Genomic DNA, 19463 nt, shown 5'->3' with positions numbered 1-19463 from the left:
TTTTGTTGTATTTTGGAGGGGAGAGAATCCTGGGTCAGCTCACCCCGCCATTTTGCTCATCCACATCACTCAACATACAAATTAAACTGATTTTCAAAGCATTAAAAAAATAATAGAACTCAACAACAACAACATAAACAACTTAATTTAAAAAATGGGAAATGGACTTAAAATAGATATTTTAAGGTCAAAAAGATACAAATGGCCAGTAAGTGCAGGAAAAGATGCTCTATATCACTAACAATTAGGGAAATGCAACTCAAACCACAATGAAGTGTCACCCCACACCCAATAGGATGGCTACTATAAAAAACAAACAGAAAACAGCAAGTATTGGCAAGGATGTGGAAAAATTAAAATCCTTGTGCACTGTTGGTGGGAGTGTAAAATGGTGCAGCTGCTATGGAAAACAGTGTGGCAATTCCTTGAAATATTAAAAATAAAATTACCATATGCTCCAGCAATTCCACTTTTGGATATGAACCCAAAAGAGCTGAAAGCAAGGCCATGAACAGATATGCATACACCCATTTTTAGCAGCCTTATTCACCATAGCCAAGAGGTGGAAGCAACCCAAATATCCATTGATGGATGAAAGGATAGACAAAATGTGGTATATACACATACAATGGAATATTATTAAGCCTCAAAAAAGAAGGAAATTCTGACACATGCCACAACATGGATGTCCATAATGCTTAAGGACATTATGCAAAGTGAAATAAGCAAGTCACAAAAGGACAAATCCTGTATGATTCCACTTATATGAGGTTCCTAGAGTAGTCAAATTCACAGAGACGGAAAGTAGAATGGTAATTATCAGGGGCTGGGAGAAGGGAAGAATGGGGGAGTTGTTGTTTAATGGGTACAGACTTTCAGTTTTGCAAGATGAAAAGAGTTCTGGAGACGGATGGTGGTGATGGTTGCACAACAATGTGAATGTATTTAATGCCACTGAATTGTACACTTAAAAATGGTGAAGATGTTAAATTTTATGTATATTTTACCTCAATTAAAGATGTTTAAAAAATACAAGAAATGACAGGAAAAGATCAGCTGAAGTTAAGGCAGTATTTATTCAATTTCCTTGCAATCATTATCTAAGGCATAAGTGGTGGTTATTTGGCAAGGATACGATTCCTTTTAAGGCGTTCTATAGCTGGATTTTAGTTCAGAAATACATCATATTTGGTGCAAATTCGAGAGAACCTATTGTGGTATGGGCTCTTATTCATGATAAATGCATCTTTGCCCTGCCATCCCTAGATCAAACTCAGTCACTTTCAGTGGCGGAGTATGGCTGGTTTTGCAGCTGCTCTGAAGGTCACCTGTTTTACTGTGGCCTGGCCAAGTAAAGTAAGAGTGGGCCACAGCGGGCTCCGTGCTCTCCTCAGGCTGTGTTCTCAATGATGACGGCAATACCTTGGCCACCTCCAATGCAAGCCGATCCAACAGCATATTTTCCACCTCGACGCCTAAGAAAGAAAGCAGTAGCTAAAATCTACTTGAATAAAGAATTAACAGAATTAATTAGACATCATTAAATAGAAATAATAATGATCACATTTGCATTATGCATTCTTATTCAGCTCATTGTCTCAATCTTTTCCCCAAACCTGAATATTGGTATATAGTCACGATAGGAGAAAGAATTTGGAAAGCTAGCTATTTTTATTTTAAAAAAAAGCAGTAACACAGAAAGGAGAGGCTGAAACCAACATACAAGCTAAGGTGTGCTGTAAGAAAGGAGTGAGGACAGAAGGTAACTGGTATAGACAGGAGCTTGAGGAAGGGGGAGTAAACATTCAGTCCCTCTGATTTATATGGTTTTATATTTTTATGGCACCTTAGAATAAGTGTAATTAGTGAAGTTTGTCCACGTGAAAGGGTAGATAATTTAGAAACATTTCATGTCCCTTTCATGAAAATTAGACTCCTTTGGTGTAGTACCATCTGTTCTCATTCCTCAGTCCTGATAGAATGACCTTGAGAAAACCACCCAGGAATTATTTTTGTGCATGTCAATCACGCATTTCAACTGAATGAATCATTATGTGAAATAAGAATCCCATTTACTTTAACCTAACAGGGAGCATGACTTTTTGGCCTGACATATTTGGTTTGTTTGCAATTTTCCTAATAGAGCAAAATGGTCCAAAATACACAGTACCATAAGGAGGAGCTCTTCTCTCAAAACTGAGAAGTATCAAACACACAGAAGGCTCCTCCTACAACCCTGGAAACAGTGAAGGAAAAACAGCCCAGACTCATGGCCAGTTTGCTTAGGTTTCTTAAATGACAGCATCTAGATGAGAACCCTCTCAGTTTTTTGTTTCCTTAAGTAATTTTATCTTACTCCTGTAACTGGCACTAGAGTGCAAGTGCCACGAGAACCAGGCCATCATTATTTGCTTACTGCTGTGCACCAGCACCAGGGATGGGCCAGACGCAGGCTAGCCCTTGGTGAGCATGTGCTGAGCGGCTACACTGAGCATGCAGCAAATGTGAGAAAGAGCTTGCAATCCAAGAGCAGAGCTGCTAACCAGTCAACTAAGTCATCTATAAGGCCAGCTGAAAAGGGGTGCCCAAATAACTTATTCCTCGTGAGAAGCAGTGCAGGGGGATCTGAGGAAGAATGAAGAATGTTGAATTGTACTGGGGAAACCTAAACCCATGCATTTCTACAAAAGACAGCAAATCTGAAATGCAGCAATTTCTAGCAAGCACCTTAATTCATGAACCAGGTGTGCGGTAATTCTTGATCCAGATCCTCCCAATGGGTGACCCAAAGCGATGGCTCCTCCATTCACATTGGCTTTACTTGGGTCAAGATTCAAACTCTTCTCAACTGCCAAGTACTGGGGAGCAAAAGCTTCATTCACCTTAAAAACAATCGAAACACTAATTAAAAAATCCTTATTCACAAAACGATTTTTAAATGAGAATTGTCTAGTCCTATTGATAGCTAATTTTGCTGTTTTTTTTCCTATTTAAATTACCTTGAAAGGTTATTTTAATTTATTTTCAATCGTTCTTTGTAAAGATACCAGGTTTGAAAATGGGTTTATTTACTAAATAATACTTTAAGTGTAGCCCTCAGAGAAAAGAAATCCTCAGTAATATTATAAATGGATACCTACTAGAGGCAGTGGGATACTGTAGAAAACCCATAGGTTCTGGAGATAGATGGACAGTTCAGATCTTAGCTGTATGCATGTTCTTTAAACTCTCTCGACAATAAAGGTTCCTTAACAGTAAAACGTGCTGTCAAAGTTAAATGAAATCATGGGTATTAAGTGTCTTGTGTATTACCTGACACATGGCAAGTACTCAAGAAATGGTTGCTATTATTATTATTATTACCCAGTGCTACCAGCCATACTTCCAAGAAGAGACTGATAGACAATGAAGAAATGTGGCAGAAGTGAAAAGTATCAGATTGTTGTATTATACTTGACAAGGCTGGCTATGAGAATTACCTTCCCTCAAGTTTATAGCGCTATATTTTCATAGGATCTTAGCTGGGGAATTTTATAGAAAAGAAACAGATTTTAAGAAGGGTAACTTTTACAGAGTTGGGATCAAAATGCAGTCTTGTGCTACTATGTTTGTGCTCTCCCAAATGCTGCCTTATTTGTCCTTAGATCCGACATTATTTTTCTACTTTATATAGTCATGCTCAAGGAGGTACTAAGAGACCTAGAATATGTTGTGAAATTAGGCTTCTGAACCTAGGAAAAACCACCGCATGATCATCAAACACCCCAAAGACAATCACATCAGGGTGTTGAGAGCTATGTCCTTGTGTATTTATACATCTGTAAATGATTATAAACAGCTCTGTAGAGCTGATATATTTCAACGGAGTTTAAAGTGTGAAATCTAAAGTCAGAAATTTAGTGGTCCTATTTGCTAATACAAATATGGTAATTAAGTAGCCCTCCTAAGGCTCTGAACTGTTGATTGCCTAAGAATGGAAGAAGAGATTCAAGGATAAACCATTTGTCTGACACCATGGTTTCCTGGGTGAGAGATAACCACAGAAGAAATCATGTATGTGCCTAGAGTGAAAAGGTCCCTTCTTTATCAATTAAATAGAGAGATTTTCTTTGTTATATTAGTTATTTCCCAATATCAAGCAGCATATGCTTAATTACCTAAAATTTTCAAATACTCCCCAAATGCAGAATGTATATAGTCCATCTTCAAGTATTTTCTTCTCCACCCACTCTTTTACTTAAGATATCTAAATACTTAAGATGCCTTTGTTCTAAACCAATATTAAAAAACAAAATCACTCTACCAATAAATTTAAGTGTCCAATGCCAAAAATTAGGATAGGTGTGTCCCCAAACAAGCCACAACTACGGTGTAAAAGGGTACGTTTGGGGGGTGGGGGGATGTTTAACTTGCAGGGAGGGCAAGAAACTTCCAAATTTGGCACCAGATATTGTTTTTCTATTAGGTCAATTCTTTTACTTGTATTTTTTCACTTTAATGGGTAAAATAAGTTACTTACTTTTCATTTACCTTACATAATATTCAATTCAATTCAACGAGCACATTAATACTCTAAAATATAATAGAGTCTTATAAGGTCCTAAGAAGTCTCCAGGAATTTATACTTTAGTGGGAGAAATCAGGCTGCTTTAATTATTCAAATATAAATAAAGCATTTTAATCAGGTAGGGAAAAGTACCAACAAAGGCATATAATGAAAGTGATACTTATTTAGATGCACATCACTTGGAAAAGGCTTAGCGTACTAAAACAAAAAGAGCTATAAAAGACCCGACTAAAGCCATTTATGCTACAGAAGTTGGTGCTTTATTGATATTGTAACAAAGTAGAACACTTACCTCTACCAAATCCATGTCCTTAAGACTTAGCCCTGTTTTCTTCAGTGCCCCATTGATAGCAGGGACAGGACCTATAAGAACAAAAATCAATTTCATCTTGTATTTAAGTATCAAATTTCTCCTTCTTTACTAAACAGGCAAGTAAGGAGGAAATAATGTGACAGTTGTTAGTAGCCACAAATCTTGCTGCCTTGATAGCATACCATCACTGCTATCAATGTCACAATGATGTGACAATAAAGAAACAGAAAATGGGACCAAGGTGAAAAGCTGTATATGTATTCAAACTGCAGATGAGAGACTTACTTGAAAAGTTCTACTATAAATGGCTTTAAGAATTCAAAGAGCCAAAGGAGTCATATACGGAATTTTGCACTCATTTATAGATATAATACCAAATGAGAAGGCAGACTGAGTGCTGTCCTGGGATACAAATCACATGCATTTCTAGTATAGAAGTGAATGTGGCTACAGATTGAATTTTCAGGCCCATCTGGACACAAGGCAACAAACAGCAGCAGTATCTCTATACAGGCAAAGCAAGACAGGAAGCTATGAGGCCCTTTAGGGAAAAGATATCTGAGGCAAGGAGACCTTTCTAACTCCAATGGCAGGCAGAGAATTTAAATAAAACATAACCCCCACTGAAGAAATGCAAATCCACTTAGTAAGACTTCTGAAACTTTAGCTCCTAGATTCCTGATGATCCCCAATAACAGTTTAATATTGCTCACAATTTTTAAGTAAATAGATTTTTTTTCCCCAGAAGGTAAAAAATCTGGCTAGGTATGATTATTTACTTCTCTATCTGTTCTTAGAGAATGAAATTGCCATAACTGTCTAAAAAGAAAAATACACGGTATGTTCTGTTGAATTCAAGTAGTCCAATATTCTGTAATAAGTTTCACAAACATACCTAAGGTAAATGGGAAATCAATCTTTAAAAGAAAAGTATAACGCAATCTAAATATAATGCAATTTATTTTGTCACCTAGTTAAAACGTTCTTTGGACAATAGTCTGCTGATTGGTAGGGCCATCCAAATACTTTTCAATTTAAAGCACCAGTTTGCTGGCTACTGACTCAGTACAGAATCTAATTCCAGATTCTCTTTGTATCTCTGAGACATGAAAACGCAATGGCTAATCAATAGTAGAGCATCAGTTATCAAGCATGGTTAGGGGATGAAGTATCCTACAGGGGTCAAAGATACACAGAACTAAAAGCTGAGGGTATAAAACCATGGTACACACTTCCCGGTCCTCATAACCACCATCAGCATGACTCAATGTGTTCATGTTAACTCTAACTCAACACAGTCGGTTGTAACAATATGCTAGACCACAACTTGATTTTTAAAGGACAGTTCCCATACCACTCTGCTACTTACTGGGACTCAGAAAGGTATAGTATTCTTGTTGGGAAAAGGAGACCTTAGTTCTAGTCCTGCTCCTACCACTAAATAGCTGTGTGACCTCAGGCACCTTTTTGGGCTGTTAGCTTCTCATCAGAAGTGTTCTGAATTGGTTTGTAGCCTTTTTCTTTTCAAGTACTGGAATCCTTTCTACAAATGAAGCCCAATAATAGATAAAGCTAGAGCTGTTCCAGCTGAAGAGGTTCAAAGCTCCACCCGCCAACCCCACCATCGCCATCCCTGGGGAGTTACAGGGAGCACTGCCTTTCCATGACTGTGTCCTTCCTCAGAGCCACCACTGTTCTCTATAAGTCCCGGCTTTCCCATTTTCTCTGGGTCTGCAGCTACTCTGCAGGGCTAAGGACTGCTGTATGTTGGATAACTGCATAACTGAGGAACAACTATTCTTAGAAATTGGACTGACAAATCACTCCCCACCAGTATTCAATAATCTATTCTCCTCTGCCCATTCATCTGGTGTACTCCATGCAGTCCCCTTGTTTAATCCCATACCACAATGATAGATGAGCTTTCTAGGTGGAGGGGACATCAGACGCTATAGGACATTTGCGATGTATAGCTCTGTTCAAGCCCTGAGGGAAAAGACAACCCTTCTACAATGGCACTCATTGTACTAAAGGGCACACACCCAGGCCCTGGAATAGAAGGAAGGGAAACTATATTTTCTTTCCTCACTGACTATGTTAATGTATCAGAACCTAATAAATGAGATTAAACTGAAAAAGAACTATAAAATATCTATATCACATAAATTTGGTTGGTCATCAAAACCTTCTAGGACACTGGAAAAAATCCATATTCCTAGACTCCACCCTGGACCTAGCGAAACAAAATCTTGGGGGAGGAGATGTGTGAATTCTGATGATTATTTGGGGTTGGGAACCACTGCTCTAGACACTGAAATGATAAACATCATCCATACCAATATACAGATGTTTAATTTTTCAAGCTACCTTCCATCTCTGACAAAAGCTATGTTTTGCTGATAGTGGGTGGGTGAAAGCTAATAAGCTTTTGAGAACAAAACAGAAAAAAATTGACTTTTAACAGCTGTTTACATAGCTTGCTGTTTTACTTGACATAATTGGCAGCACATGAAAGATGACAAGGTAAGGACATGCCATCTTTCTTTCTTAGGAATTCTGTACACAGATAAATCTTCTCTGAAGGGCATGGCAGCAAATACGTTAGGTAGTAACTTAGTCCGAGGTCAGCATGAGTGGTACTATTTGAGCAGGACCTGGAGGCTTACACCGAAGGATCTCTGAGAAGGCTGGTCTGCAACAGGTGATCCCCCCTTCTGTCTTGGGACCTACTTCAAAGACCAATTTAGTTAGCCAAAAAAGGCCTAACTAAGCTCACAGAAAAACCTTTGGACCTATCAAGAATCTGAATCTATACCCTAGGGCAGGCCTTTCCTTGGGGCATAAGGGTAAAGATGGGATAGATCAAAGCCTTTGGGCATCAATTTTATTTTTGTAAGTGAGCACCTATTTGGTTCCCTGTTTCCCAGAGAATGATGATGGGAGCTATGAAAATTCAGCATCATCTGTGGTTCTTAGGAGAGCATCCAGCAAAAAGCTTTTTGTTCTTGTAATTCATATTTCTTGAGCCAAGACTGTACATGTTTGTAGGGAGTTCCAAATTTTCTCTTACTAGTACTTTGCTAATTGAGATACATTGTTATAATTCTTCATTTTCCTATTAAGCCTCAGCTGAGCCAGGGGTGGTATTACTTTGACTTCCTGAGACAACACAGTGAAAAGAGCATTTGAATTAGAGAGATCTGGATTCACATGCTGGCTTCACACTTACTGGTTTAGAACTTTGCATGACAACCTCCCCAAGCCTCAATTTTCTCATTCATCAAGAAGTCTCACTTACTGGAGTTGTGGGAAGATTAAATGAGATATATTAAGGACCATGTGTAAAACACCCAGTAGGGTGTTTATCTTCTCCATACTGCCTACTTTACTGCATGATTTCTCCCATCTCACGTTTTCTTTTATCTTGTCAATATTGTGTAATTCTTCTCTGTTATTTTCTGTGTGTTAATTTTAAATATCTCAAATGGACAATAAGACATGGTTACTGCCCACAAGGAGCTTACATGGTCTTGGTTTTCCTATTGTGCCTAGCAGTTTTTCATAAAGATTAGTTGTTTAAATGACTAATTACCAATCTCCTTTTCTCCACAAGTGATCTTGATCTGGCTACTGTTTCAGGAGTCTGAATGCCAAAGGAGACTTATCTCCAGAACTATAACAGAACCAGCGTGTTTCACTACAAACTTACCAATACCCATGAGAGAGGGATCACATCCAGACACAAAGTATCCCACAATTCTTGCCAGCGGCGTGAAGTTATGTTTTTTAACAGCATCTTCACTAGCTATGATAACAGCTCCAGCGCCATCAGACACTCCCTTGGAAACAAAAACAGAAGGTTAACTAGAGGGTAAAGGAACCCAGTTTTCGAGGTTTAAACTAAAGGAGTAGTGTTAGGTTAAGGCAACACACAGGAAGCAGTGCCATAATCTGGAATGCAACCAGCAGTACTAGTGGTACTCTTGGTGGGTTAAAGAGATTACTTTTCAGAATACAACTTCATGAAGGGAAACTAGGAAAGAGTGTGGAGGAAAAGCTTATATCCAGATGTGGGTAGATGTAAGAAATCTGATGAGTTGTATATATGAGAAACAAAAAAGTATGAAAACTGAAATAAACCAGGCAGATTCCTTCTAACATTCTGAAAAGACTAAGGAATTGGGACAGTATTATATAAGGCCTCCAGCTAAAATATTTTGTTTTGGACTATGAAAATCCAAATTAATAGAATATGAACACTACTAGCTTAAGCTAAATAACTAAGACTATGAAGAGTATCTAAAAGATTCTGCATAACGCTTTTGCATTGAACACAGCAGGAAGAGTTCAAGAAATTCTGCAGGGCTACCTACCGATGCGTTCCCAGCAGTGACGGTCCCTTCTTTCTTGAATACTGGAGGAAGTTTACTTAATTGTTCCAGGGTTGTTTGGGGCCGAGCATGCTCATCTACCTGCATTATCTGTTTTCCTTTCTTTGTCTTCACCTCAATTGGTGCCATCTCATTATTAAAGTAGCCAGCGTCATTAGCTGAAATAGTAGAAAGACTATCATAAGAATGGGGAAAAAAGAAGAGAAACAAGAAAAGAAACTAAATCAGACATACCCTTCATTTTAATTTCTGGTCTACCCTTTCCTCACAGTCTGCTGTAATAAGAGCCTTTACTACTTATATAACTTACCTTGCCTATTGGAGGATTAACTACACTGTCACGCATCCATGCAGGTGCACTCTGCATCTTTTTTAAATTGCAATTTCGATTTTTTTATTACCTTTTTTTTAATAAGGTACTGCTAGACTGTTAGCAGTGTTTGTTGGCTACGTATCTAATGGCACTGAATGGATTTAATGTCCTTTTTTAACTTCTCTGGATGAGATAAGAAGTAACTGAAAAGTTACCAAGGTGTACCTACAGTCAACAATACTGTATTGTACGCTTAAAAATTTAAGACGGTTGGGGCCTGCCTGGTGGTGCAGTGGTTAAGTTCGCATGTTCCGCTTTGGCGGCCTCGGGTTCGCCGGTTCGGATCCCGGGTGCAGATATAGCACTGCCTGGCATGCCATGCTGTCGTAGGCATCCCGTGTATAAAGCAGAGGAAGGTGGGCATGTATGTTAGTTCAGGGCCAGTATTCCTCAGCAAAAAGAGGAGGATTGGCAGCAGATGTTAGCTCAGGGCTAATCTCCCTCAAAAAAAAAAAAATTTAAGAGGGTAGATCTCATGTTAAGTGTTCCTACCACAATAAAAAAATAAAAGTTACCAAGTTGTCTATGTCACCATGTAATCTATGACTGAAATTTCATGACAGACAACCTGAAAGAAACTATATGAGCTATTACTGACACAGTTCTAAGTAAAACAGCTTACCTACTTCTACCTCCACTGACTGGAATGGACTATCTAAAGCTTCAGAAATAGGATAAGTCACGAATAATACCACCTTAATTTTGATATCACTTTCTAACAGGCTAAACATTTTCCTTATTTGGTTTTGATGATGATTCTATTACGTAAACAGGAAAGGCAAATGTTTTTTATCTCTATTGTTACAGATAAATTTGATTAATCTCTATTTCACAGATGCACAGTGAATAAATAACTTGACTGAGGTCAAATAACTTGTATGTGGCAAAACTAGAAATAGAACTGATAACTCCTGACCTCTAGAGCAATACTCTTCCACTGTAAATGTTTAACGGACAAACACAGAGGATGAGTTGGACGGCATCAGCTCTGTTCCATGCATCCCTCCTAAATGCTACGGTGGACTTTATCCTCACTATTCTAAGTATTTACCTCTAAATCGGAGTTTCCACTTGTTTATATTAGTTTAATGTTAAAAATCTTTTCCAGAGGACTATCAAATTTCTTGAACTCACCGTATTGATAAAAGAAGGGCGGTCATGTTGCTCACTTTGGACTGGTTCAACAGCAGTGTGCAACGTTACATAAGGGCACCAGAACTAGGGCCTTGGACTCATGCTAAGTCTCTGAGTCAGGTGCAGTGATGCTCAATTAGGAATGGGAGGGGGACGGCATAAAAGGATACCCAATGGGTCTTTTCCAAATATGTCATCCCCTCCTTTTGATTATGATATGCTTCACAGGGGAGGACATCCTCTCTATCCCAGTTGCCCCAGTGAGGCGTCATCTCTGATGGAGTGTATCATAACCCTCGAGAGTATTCTACTGACACCAGGACAAGTTCTGGACAAAATTCGAGTGTCCAGATAGTGCCAATTAACAATACCACTTTTTAAGCTGTATCAACGTATTTCAAAAGAGAAATTCCCAGTTAATTTTGCAGTCATTAATAGACTATCTGATCATCTAAAAACAAAGGAATGATGAAAAAATGTGATTTTCAAAAGGTACAATTTTAAACTAATATTATATGATTATTATAATCTGAAATGATAAAAATCTTTCCTATAGTTTTCTTCTCTGTAGATATTTATAACATCCAGTTTCACTGACCAGCTTTCCACCTCTGCTGTGACTGGAGGGCGTATTTGTCACAGTCTTCTCTGCTTATTTTATGTTTCACAGCAAGGTTCTCTGCAGTAATCGCCATTGGGAGTTGGACATGCGTATCTGTTAATGATGTCCACAAAGTATCTTCCAGCTATTAAAGATATTAATAAAGTGATTTGTTAAAACATATCTTTTGAAAGTAATATGCTATAATTTCTTTAAATTTAAATAATTAACAGCCCTAATATAGAGAAGTACAATTACATTTTCTGATAAGCATTTACTATTATTACTATTCATAATCGGTTCTGGGACATTTTTCAAAAGCATTCAATGCCATAATAAAACATAACATTCTCCTCTCTCTCTAAATGTGGGGCTCTAAAGAGAGCCCATGTGGTAAATGTGCAGGGTGAGAATGCAGGAAGTTGTCCTACAATCAAAATTAAACCCTCAAGATTCCATCTTGTGAGAAACCTACACTGAGTCCTTGTGCAGTGTTTCCCTGTAGCCACTGTGGTAAACCAGTTGTGAGCTCTGTAGGAAAGGGTTTATCGCTATTCTTTTTTCATCCCATGCCTTCAGTGATAGGAACAGCTGGTTCTGTCAGTTACTAAGAGGTTGAAAAGAACCTGAGACAGCCTCCTTGAGTAACAGAAAAAGTTGTTACTTATTATCACATCAGTCAGTCTCTGATAAAAGACTGTTTCTCTGACTCGTTTCTTGTAGACTGTCCCATCTGTTTCTTTTAGACTGCCTCATCACGGACCTGTCTTTCCAAAGGTTTTTTCAAATATATTTGGTGTCTAAATGACTATCTCATATTTTCTAAGTCTTACTCCTTTCAATTTTCAAAAAGGCCAGGAGAGAAACTGGGTGAACAGTGTAAATCAATCATTACTACTGGGAAACACTAAAAATATAAAATGTCATTTGCCCTTTCACAAGGGAAGGACAGCATACCATCATTCTTTCTCAGTACTAGCACCTCATGTTGGAGGCCTCAAAGATGTAAGAATCAGTTTTTGTCTGACTGATTTGGGACAATATAATCTATATTCAAAGAAAATGTTTCTGTGATGGAGAAGAAATCTATTTAATGGAGATTGCTCCAGAAATAAAACTTCCATAAATCATAGGAAAGATTTAATAACTTGTTTTACCATTTATTCAGTAGAGAGATGAATTCAACCTTTGCCTGCCTTTCTAATCTGCTTCTTCCTTTCCTCTGTCTCCCAAGATGTTAATTCCACTACCAGAGGTGTGCTGAGATCAGGTCTGATTTTATGTAGGTTAAAATGTCAAAACTAACAACCAAAGCAGAGTTTTGAAATAGTTTACAAATTTCCAATCATTTCTATCCTGCCAATCCCCATTAACAAAATTGGTTTCAAATTAGTTTTCTTTTCCCCAAAATGGTGTTATTAAAAGTATTAGTATAATAACATGAAAGATAATTTTAAAAAATTTTAATGGTTCCAACCTTGAGATCTGATCCAAGCCGGGTTCCAAAACGCACGTTTCTGACACAAAACGGAGCTTGGCTCATGTTTTCGGTTCCTCCACACAAGACAACTTCAGCATCTTTAACACAAATTTCCTATTTCAAAACAAATGAGCAGCAACAACAAAAAAATCCTTTTATTGTGACAGAGTATATATTAAACAGTAAACTAATTGTAAATCTAATAAGTAATGTATCCTAGCTTACAATGTCTCAAAAGAAAATACTTTTCAAGTAATTGTAAAGCAAATGCTATGGTATCCTATTCCCTAGATACAAGGGGAAAAATACCCAACAGACTTCAATCATTTGTGCGCAAGTAACAAATTCTACCTATGTTTTGTCAAGGAATAGTAATTCTTAACTCAATACAAATCTTGAAAATCAGGAGAGATATCAATGTCTGGCATAAACGTACATATTGCCAGCAGATGATAAAGAATAAATCTCTTAAAAAGGCAAAAGTAAAATTTTATACTATTAATGAATGAATCTGAAGGAGACCACAGACTTACAAGAACTAGATTAACCGAGAGGACATAAAAAGGACCCATTTCCTTCTTCCAACTCTTTTCACTATTTGTATTTCTCAGAAAAGAAGCAAATAAAAAGCCTCCAAGAGCCCAATGTTTAAAATGACTGCTAGGAAAATCAGGATCACCATTTAAGATGTTTTGTTATAGAAATAAATTAATGTGAAAATAATTTATTCATTACAATATGTCTGTGTCTTTTATTTTGTAATAAAATGAAGACTTAGACAAATAAAATTGGATTTTATTGTATCCCTTTTCCCTGTGCTCAAGGGAACAAATGCATTTGCCCAACTACCCCTTAAAAAGGTCATACTAGTTTGTATTTCTACCAACATAAGCATTCAGTTCCTTTGTAATAAAATACATTCCTTATTATCCCCTGAATTCTCCAACTCTCTCCCTCACCCTATAGTCTTTATTCAGTGTTTCAAACTGCCTAACAGGAAACTTTTGCAGACCTTGGTTCAAATTCTGCTGTTATTACTTATTAACCTGAATGCCATTAAAAATCAGTTTCCTTGTCTATAAAATAGGAATAATAATAGTTTTTGCCTCATAGGATGATTGTAAAGACTAAGTGAGATATTTAACGTAAATCTAGCACAGTGTCTGGCATATAGGAAGCACTCAATAAAAATGACAGTCATGATCAGCTTTTTTAAAAACTATGATAAAATATGTAGAACATAAAATTTACCATTTTAACCTCTTTTAAATGTACAGTTCATTAAGTACATTCACATTGTTGTGCAACCAATCACCATCCACCTCCAGAAGTCTTTTCATCTTCCCAAACTGAAACTTGTGAAATTCTGTACCCATTAACAATAACTCTCCATTCCCCGCCCCTCCACCAGGCCCTGGTAACCACCATTCTACTTTCTGTCTCTATGAATGTGACCACTCTAGGCACCGCATGTAAGTGGAATCATACAGTATTTGTCCTTTTGTGACTGGCTTATTCCACTTAGCATAATGCCTTCAAAGTTCATTATTAGCTTTTAAGAAACTATTTCCTTCCTGTGAATAATATTCCAAGAAAAAATCAAATATTGACTTCTCCTAATAAGCATTATAAAAGGAAACCCTTCAGTGTCATATTGAAGTGGGACATTTCCTCTAATAACTTTTAACATATTTTCAGAGAATTAAATATAGCGTTGCCCATACCTGACATCCATTCACAATGGACTGGAAACCAGAGCCACAGAGCCTATTAACAGTGAGAGCTGGGGTTGCTATTGGGATTCCCACACGCAAACCAACGTGCCTTGCCACGTATATAGCATCTGAAGAACTCTAGAACAGAGGGAAAAGAAAAAGAATTTCCTCTATCAATCTAGGAATTAAGAAGAAGGACAAAATATATGGAAATGTTGGCAATCTATGAAAAATTATAAACCATACGGCTCTAAGGTACCATACAATGTATATATGTACAGCATATTTTATATAATACATGTGCTTATGATTTGAATACAAACTATAATTTCATCAATTGATTTTTAAACGTACTAAGTATGGCTAATCCTTACACTAAGTCCTCAATAGAGGATAGAAATTTATAACAATTAGAGCTGCTTAAAAATGGAATAGGTTGTCTCAAAGTAGTATGTTCCCTAACAGAGGAAGTATCTGAGGCTGTGGTTTCAACCTGGTCTGTATACTGGAATAACCAGGGAAGCTTTACTAACATACTGATGCTCAGGCCCTCACCAAACCAATTAAACCAGAAAGACTGGAGGTGGGGCACGGCCATCAGTAGTTACTTTTAAAGGCACCCAGGTAATTACAGTGTGCACCCCAGTCTGAGACCTGCTGACCTAGGGAGGAGAGAGATGAACAACTGGTCAGAGGGTAAGAGGTAGGACTAGACCCTGCTACCCAAACTTGAAAATGCACACTGGGGCATCTTGTTAAATGTAGGTTATCAATCAATAGGTCTAGCACTGCCCAAGATTCTGCATTTCTAACCATTTCCCTGGTGAAGCCAATGTTGCTAGTCCAAGGATCACTCTTTGAGTAAGAAGGGATAAAAAGACTTTTAAAAAAACCAATAAAAACAACAGCTTTTACTGTAGAGAGAGCTAAAGCAAATATCATAAAATGTGAAGAATTGGTCCATCAAGGTAAGAGGTCTTAGGGTGTTCACTGAATAGTTCACTATTCGTTTTACTTTCGTACAGGTTTGAAATTTTTCGAAATGAAATTCAACAAATTCACCACATCTATAGGTTAGCGATTTTGAATGAAGATGGAAGTGGGAGGAGCTCAGTATAACACCAGTTAATCCATTGATTGAATGTTTCATTTGTTCACTGTGATGAAATCATCTTATTTTTATAAATTATTGTCATCAAAAACACTGTTGATCTATGGATATTCTTTTGCTGGGGTTTTCTGTTTTGGAGTCACTTTTCTTATAATACTCTCTAAAGTCCCGATTAGTAAAATAGGTGTTATAAAACTAAGCAATAGTCATGGAGAGCAGAGGAGCGGGTAGGAAAGAAGAGAGAAAAGGAGCGAGAAGCGCAGGGAGGAGAGGGGAAAGGAGGAAAGAAGGAAGGAAGGAGAGAGGAAAGAGAAGGGAGGGGAGGGGAAAGGAGTGGGAAAGGATAGGGGATGGGAGCAGAGAAGAGAAGTATAAGACGTCTTGACCTTACTCCTATCCAAAGATATCCAACCAGCTGATAACTAGACCTTGAGGGTCCAAGAAATCTTTCTTTTGACTCCTCAGCTTCCCGAGCCCACATCAATATGAAGCATTTATCAAATGTTTGTGGACCTATCAGACCTTGCATTAAGTGCTTTGACAAGGATGATCTCATATATTCCTTACTACATACACTATATACTGTGCATTATATAAATATACCGTATACATGTATAACTGTCTTCTAGTATTATTTTTAACTTTTATTTTTATTGTGAGGACAAAGTGAGCCAACAAATGTGAAAATAGTTTTGAAAATTGGGAAGCAGCATGAGAAGATGAGGGATGATTGTAGTGCTGTTTCCACGTCTAAGTAAACACTTTACATTCCTGTTTTCTTACTAAGAACCCATCTATCAGGTTGTGAGCACCAAGGATAAGCCCCTTTAAGGCTCAATTTCACCCCCAGGATTTAATGACAATTCTTTTTACCAACACATTACTCGTGCCTTTGGGTCTCTCGTTGCTGCCAGACAACTCTGGGGGAGCTGGTGGCAGAGCCCTTCTCAGTGTCCCTTCCTGTGGGGGAAAGTCCCTATTATGTCAACTACGGAGCTGCAAACCCAAGTACAAGGAGAGGGGTGCACTGTTGGGAGCCAGGGACCTGGTCCAGAGCAAGGCAGCTGTCTGACTTGCTGTGTTGGTGAGGCACAGCCCCTCCTGCTTGTGAGGAGACAGCATTTCTCAAAGTTGAAGTCCTGCAATGCACCCCATGTAAAGGATACAATTACCTCCCTGACAACTCAGGAACATCAAGTGAAGATCTCTGAGAACTCAAAAGATCATTCAGCAAGGTAGGTAGACAGGAAAAAGAGAAAAAAAAAATCAAGCAATAGTCCCAGGTAACAGAAAGAATATTAGGCTAGGAGTTAGGAAATCTGGATTTGAATCTAGACTGTCATTCACTAGCAGTGTGAACTCTGGTTTATCTGACTCTCAAGTTCCTCATTTGGGAAGAGTCATCTGCAAATGGCTTTACAAGTGCTTCATCTGTAAATAAAAGGAGTGGAGTATCTTTGATTGAGTTGTTAAATCCTAGTCTGACTGACTGACTAAAAGTAGCTTCTGGAGATCTTTACCAATGGAATACATTCTTACCTGCATATATATTTTGAATATGGTCCTACCTGATGCATATAAACCAGATGTAACTGGCTTCTACTTTGGCCACTGTTTTCCAGAAAGTAACTGATATTTTTCCTTTTATTTTTTGTTATATCTTCTCCAAGTGCTCCCATGAAATGACTTTAAGTCCCTTTTAATACTAAGATACTAAGATTTGTGGGAAGAACTTAGTCTAGGAAGACAATGATCACTAACTAGAAGTCAGGAGATCTGCATTCTAGCCCAGGACCATCACAGACGACCTAAAGTTAAATTGCGTGAGTCTTTGAAACTTCTCTGGAGGCTTCCTAACGTGTTAAGAGAGGGCTGGAGTTCTGTAAAATCTCTAGGGTTTCTTCTGGCTCTTTAACATACCATAAATCTCACTTTGAACTTATCTTTTAAAAAGCTTCTAATTATTCCTTATTACAGAGCTATTTTCGTAAATTAGAATTTCTTAGAACAGAATACATTAGTACTCTGAACACCAAGAACTATAACACCTTTCAAAACATGCAGGACATAAATATGTATGTTCAAAATACAATTGATCCTTATTATTCATGGATACGTACTTGCAAATTCACCTACTCGCTAAAATTTATTTGTAACCCAAAATCAATACTTTTGTGGTCATTCCCAGACATGTGCAAAGTGGAGAAAAATTTTAGTTGCATGATAAGCACTTTTCCAGCTGAGGATGAACAAGGCAACACTCTGCCTTATTGTTTTAGCTGATAAATAAATGACAAGCAATAGGATATAATAGAGTATATGAGGAAGCCATTTGGGTTAAAACTAATTCTGTCTGACCTTGTTTTTCCAGAAGGGCCTGATGTGGCCTGTTGAGCATGCACTGTACATCTGCTTTAAACATTTACTATGTCTCAAAGACAAGAATGACGCCCTTAAAGACAGGGATGTGGCTTCCCCCCATATCAGCATTTCTTTAAGGATATGCATCTCTTCCTGGGAACTAAAGATTAATTAGTGACCTGCTGTGCTCACCTTGTGACCACTGACCTGCTGAACACCAACCTGTTGTGCCAGCAAAGCAATCTCGTGACTATTGTAAAAGGGACATTCCTGTCACATATGATGTATGCTCTTTGTTCCAAGATGGTATATAACCACTCTGTACACCCTGCTTCTTTGGTGCTCTTCCTTCCTTGGGGAGGAAGGCCCTGGGCTAGTCCTTAGAACTGGATCATAATAAGCTCACCCCAATTTTGATTTATAGATTGATTATGGATTATTTGCATTGACATAGCTCTCATATTATAAACAAGTGTCCTTCTTGCAGTCCATTTAGTGCCATGTTTTTCACACTTTTGTGCTTTTTGTTGATTTTGTTGTTTAAAATGGCCCCCAAGTGTAACGCTGAGGTGCTGTCTACTATTTCTAAGTGCAAGAAGGCCGTGATGTGCCTCAAGGAGAAAACACATGTGTTAGATAAACTTCATTCAGCATTAGCTACAGTGCTGTTGGCAGTGAGTTTAATGTTAATGAATCAACAATACATATTACATGTCTTAATACAGAAATATACATAAAACAAGGTTTTGTATTGATCAGTTTGACAAAAATCTTGTGACCAGAGGCTCGCAGGAACCTAACCCTGTAGTTCCCCTAGGAGCAGTGGTTCAATAGTCACTAATTCGGTGTTCATGGTGACTATATAGAATATAACTATGAAGAAATAGACAACCTGAATAGACCTATAACAAGTGAAGAGATGGAATTAATTGGTAATCAAAAAAGTACCCACAAAGAAAAGCCCAGATTGGCTTCATCACTCAGTTCTACTTAAAGAAGAATCAAGACCAATTATTCACAAACTCCTAAAAACAGAAGAGGAAGGATCACTTCCCAACTCATTTTATGATGCCAGTATTATCTTGATACCAAAACCAAAGACATCACAAGAAAACCAAAGAGTAATATCTCTTATGAATATGGATGTAAGAATCCTTAACAAAATTCTAGCAAACAGAATCCAGCAATGTGTAAAAAGAATTATACACCATGACCAAGTGGGATTTATTCCAGGAATGCCAGGTTGTTTCATTACCTGAAGATCAATTAATATATCATATCATATCAATAGAATAAAAACAAAAATCATATGATCATCTCAATTGACACAGAGAAAACATCTGACAAAATTCAACATACTTCCATGATAAAAACACTCAACTAGGAGTAGAAGGGAACTTCCTCAACCTGATAAAGG

At 37.7% G+C, this 19463-nt stretch overlaps 1 protein-coding gene across 1 annotated transcript in view; it reads right to left on the bottom strand.

Moving 5' to 3' along the window:
* Positions 1 to 1057: 1057 nt before the first annotated feature.
* The window catches only part of ACAA2 (acetyl-CoA acyltransferase 2), a 31093-nt gene continuing 12687 nt past the window's right edge, over positions 1058 to 19463 (bottom strand). The window contains exons 3-10 of the mRNA XM_014846337.3: positions 14584 to 14712; positions 12857 to 12973; positions 11377 to 11524; positions 9254 to 9429; positions 8590 to 8719; positions 4860 to 4930; positions 2728 to 2882; positions 1058 to 1475 (exon numbers count right to left, since the gene is read on the bottom strand). Coding sequence (XP_014701823.1) covers positions 1391 to 1475; positions 2728 to 2882; positions 4860 to 4930; positions 8590 to 8719; positions 9254 to 9429; positions 11377 to 11524; positions 12857 to 12973; positions 14584 to 14712 — 1011 coding nt within the window. The 3' untranslated portion in view covers positions 1058 to 1390. The remainder of the gene's footprint in view (positions 1476 to 2727; positions 2883 to 4859; positions 4931 to 8589; positions 8720 to 9253; positions 9430 to 11376; positions 11525 to 12856; positions 12974 to 14583; positions 14713 to 19463) is intronic.

This window comes from Equus asinus, chromosome 7 (genome assembly GCF_041296235.1).
Source record: "Equus asinus isolate D_3611 breed Donkey chromosome 7, EquAss-T2T_v2, whole genome shotgun sequence".
NCBI lineage: Eukaryota > Metazoa > Chordata > Mammalia > Perissodactyla > Equidae > Equus > Equus asinus.
Note: the sequence above shows the minus strand (reverse complement) of the source record. Positions and strands in the feature narration are given on the sequence as shown.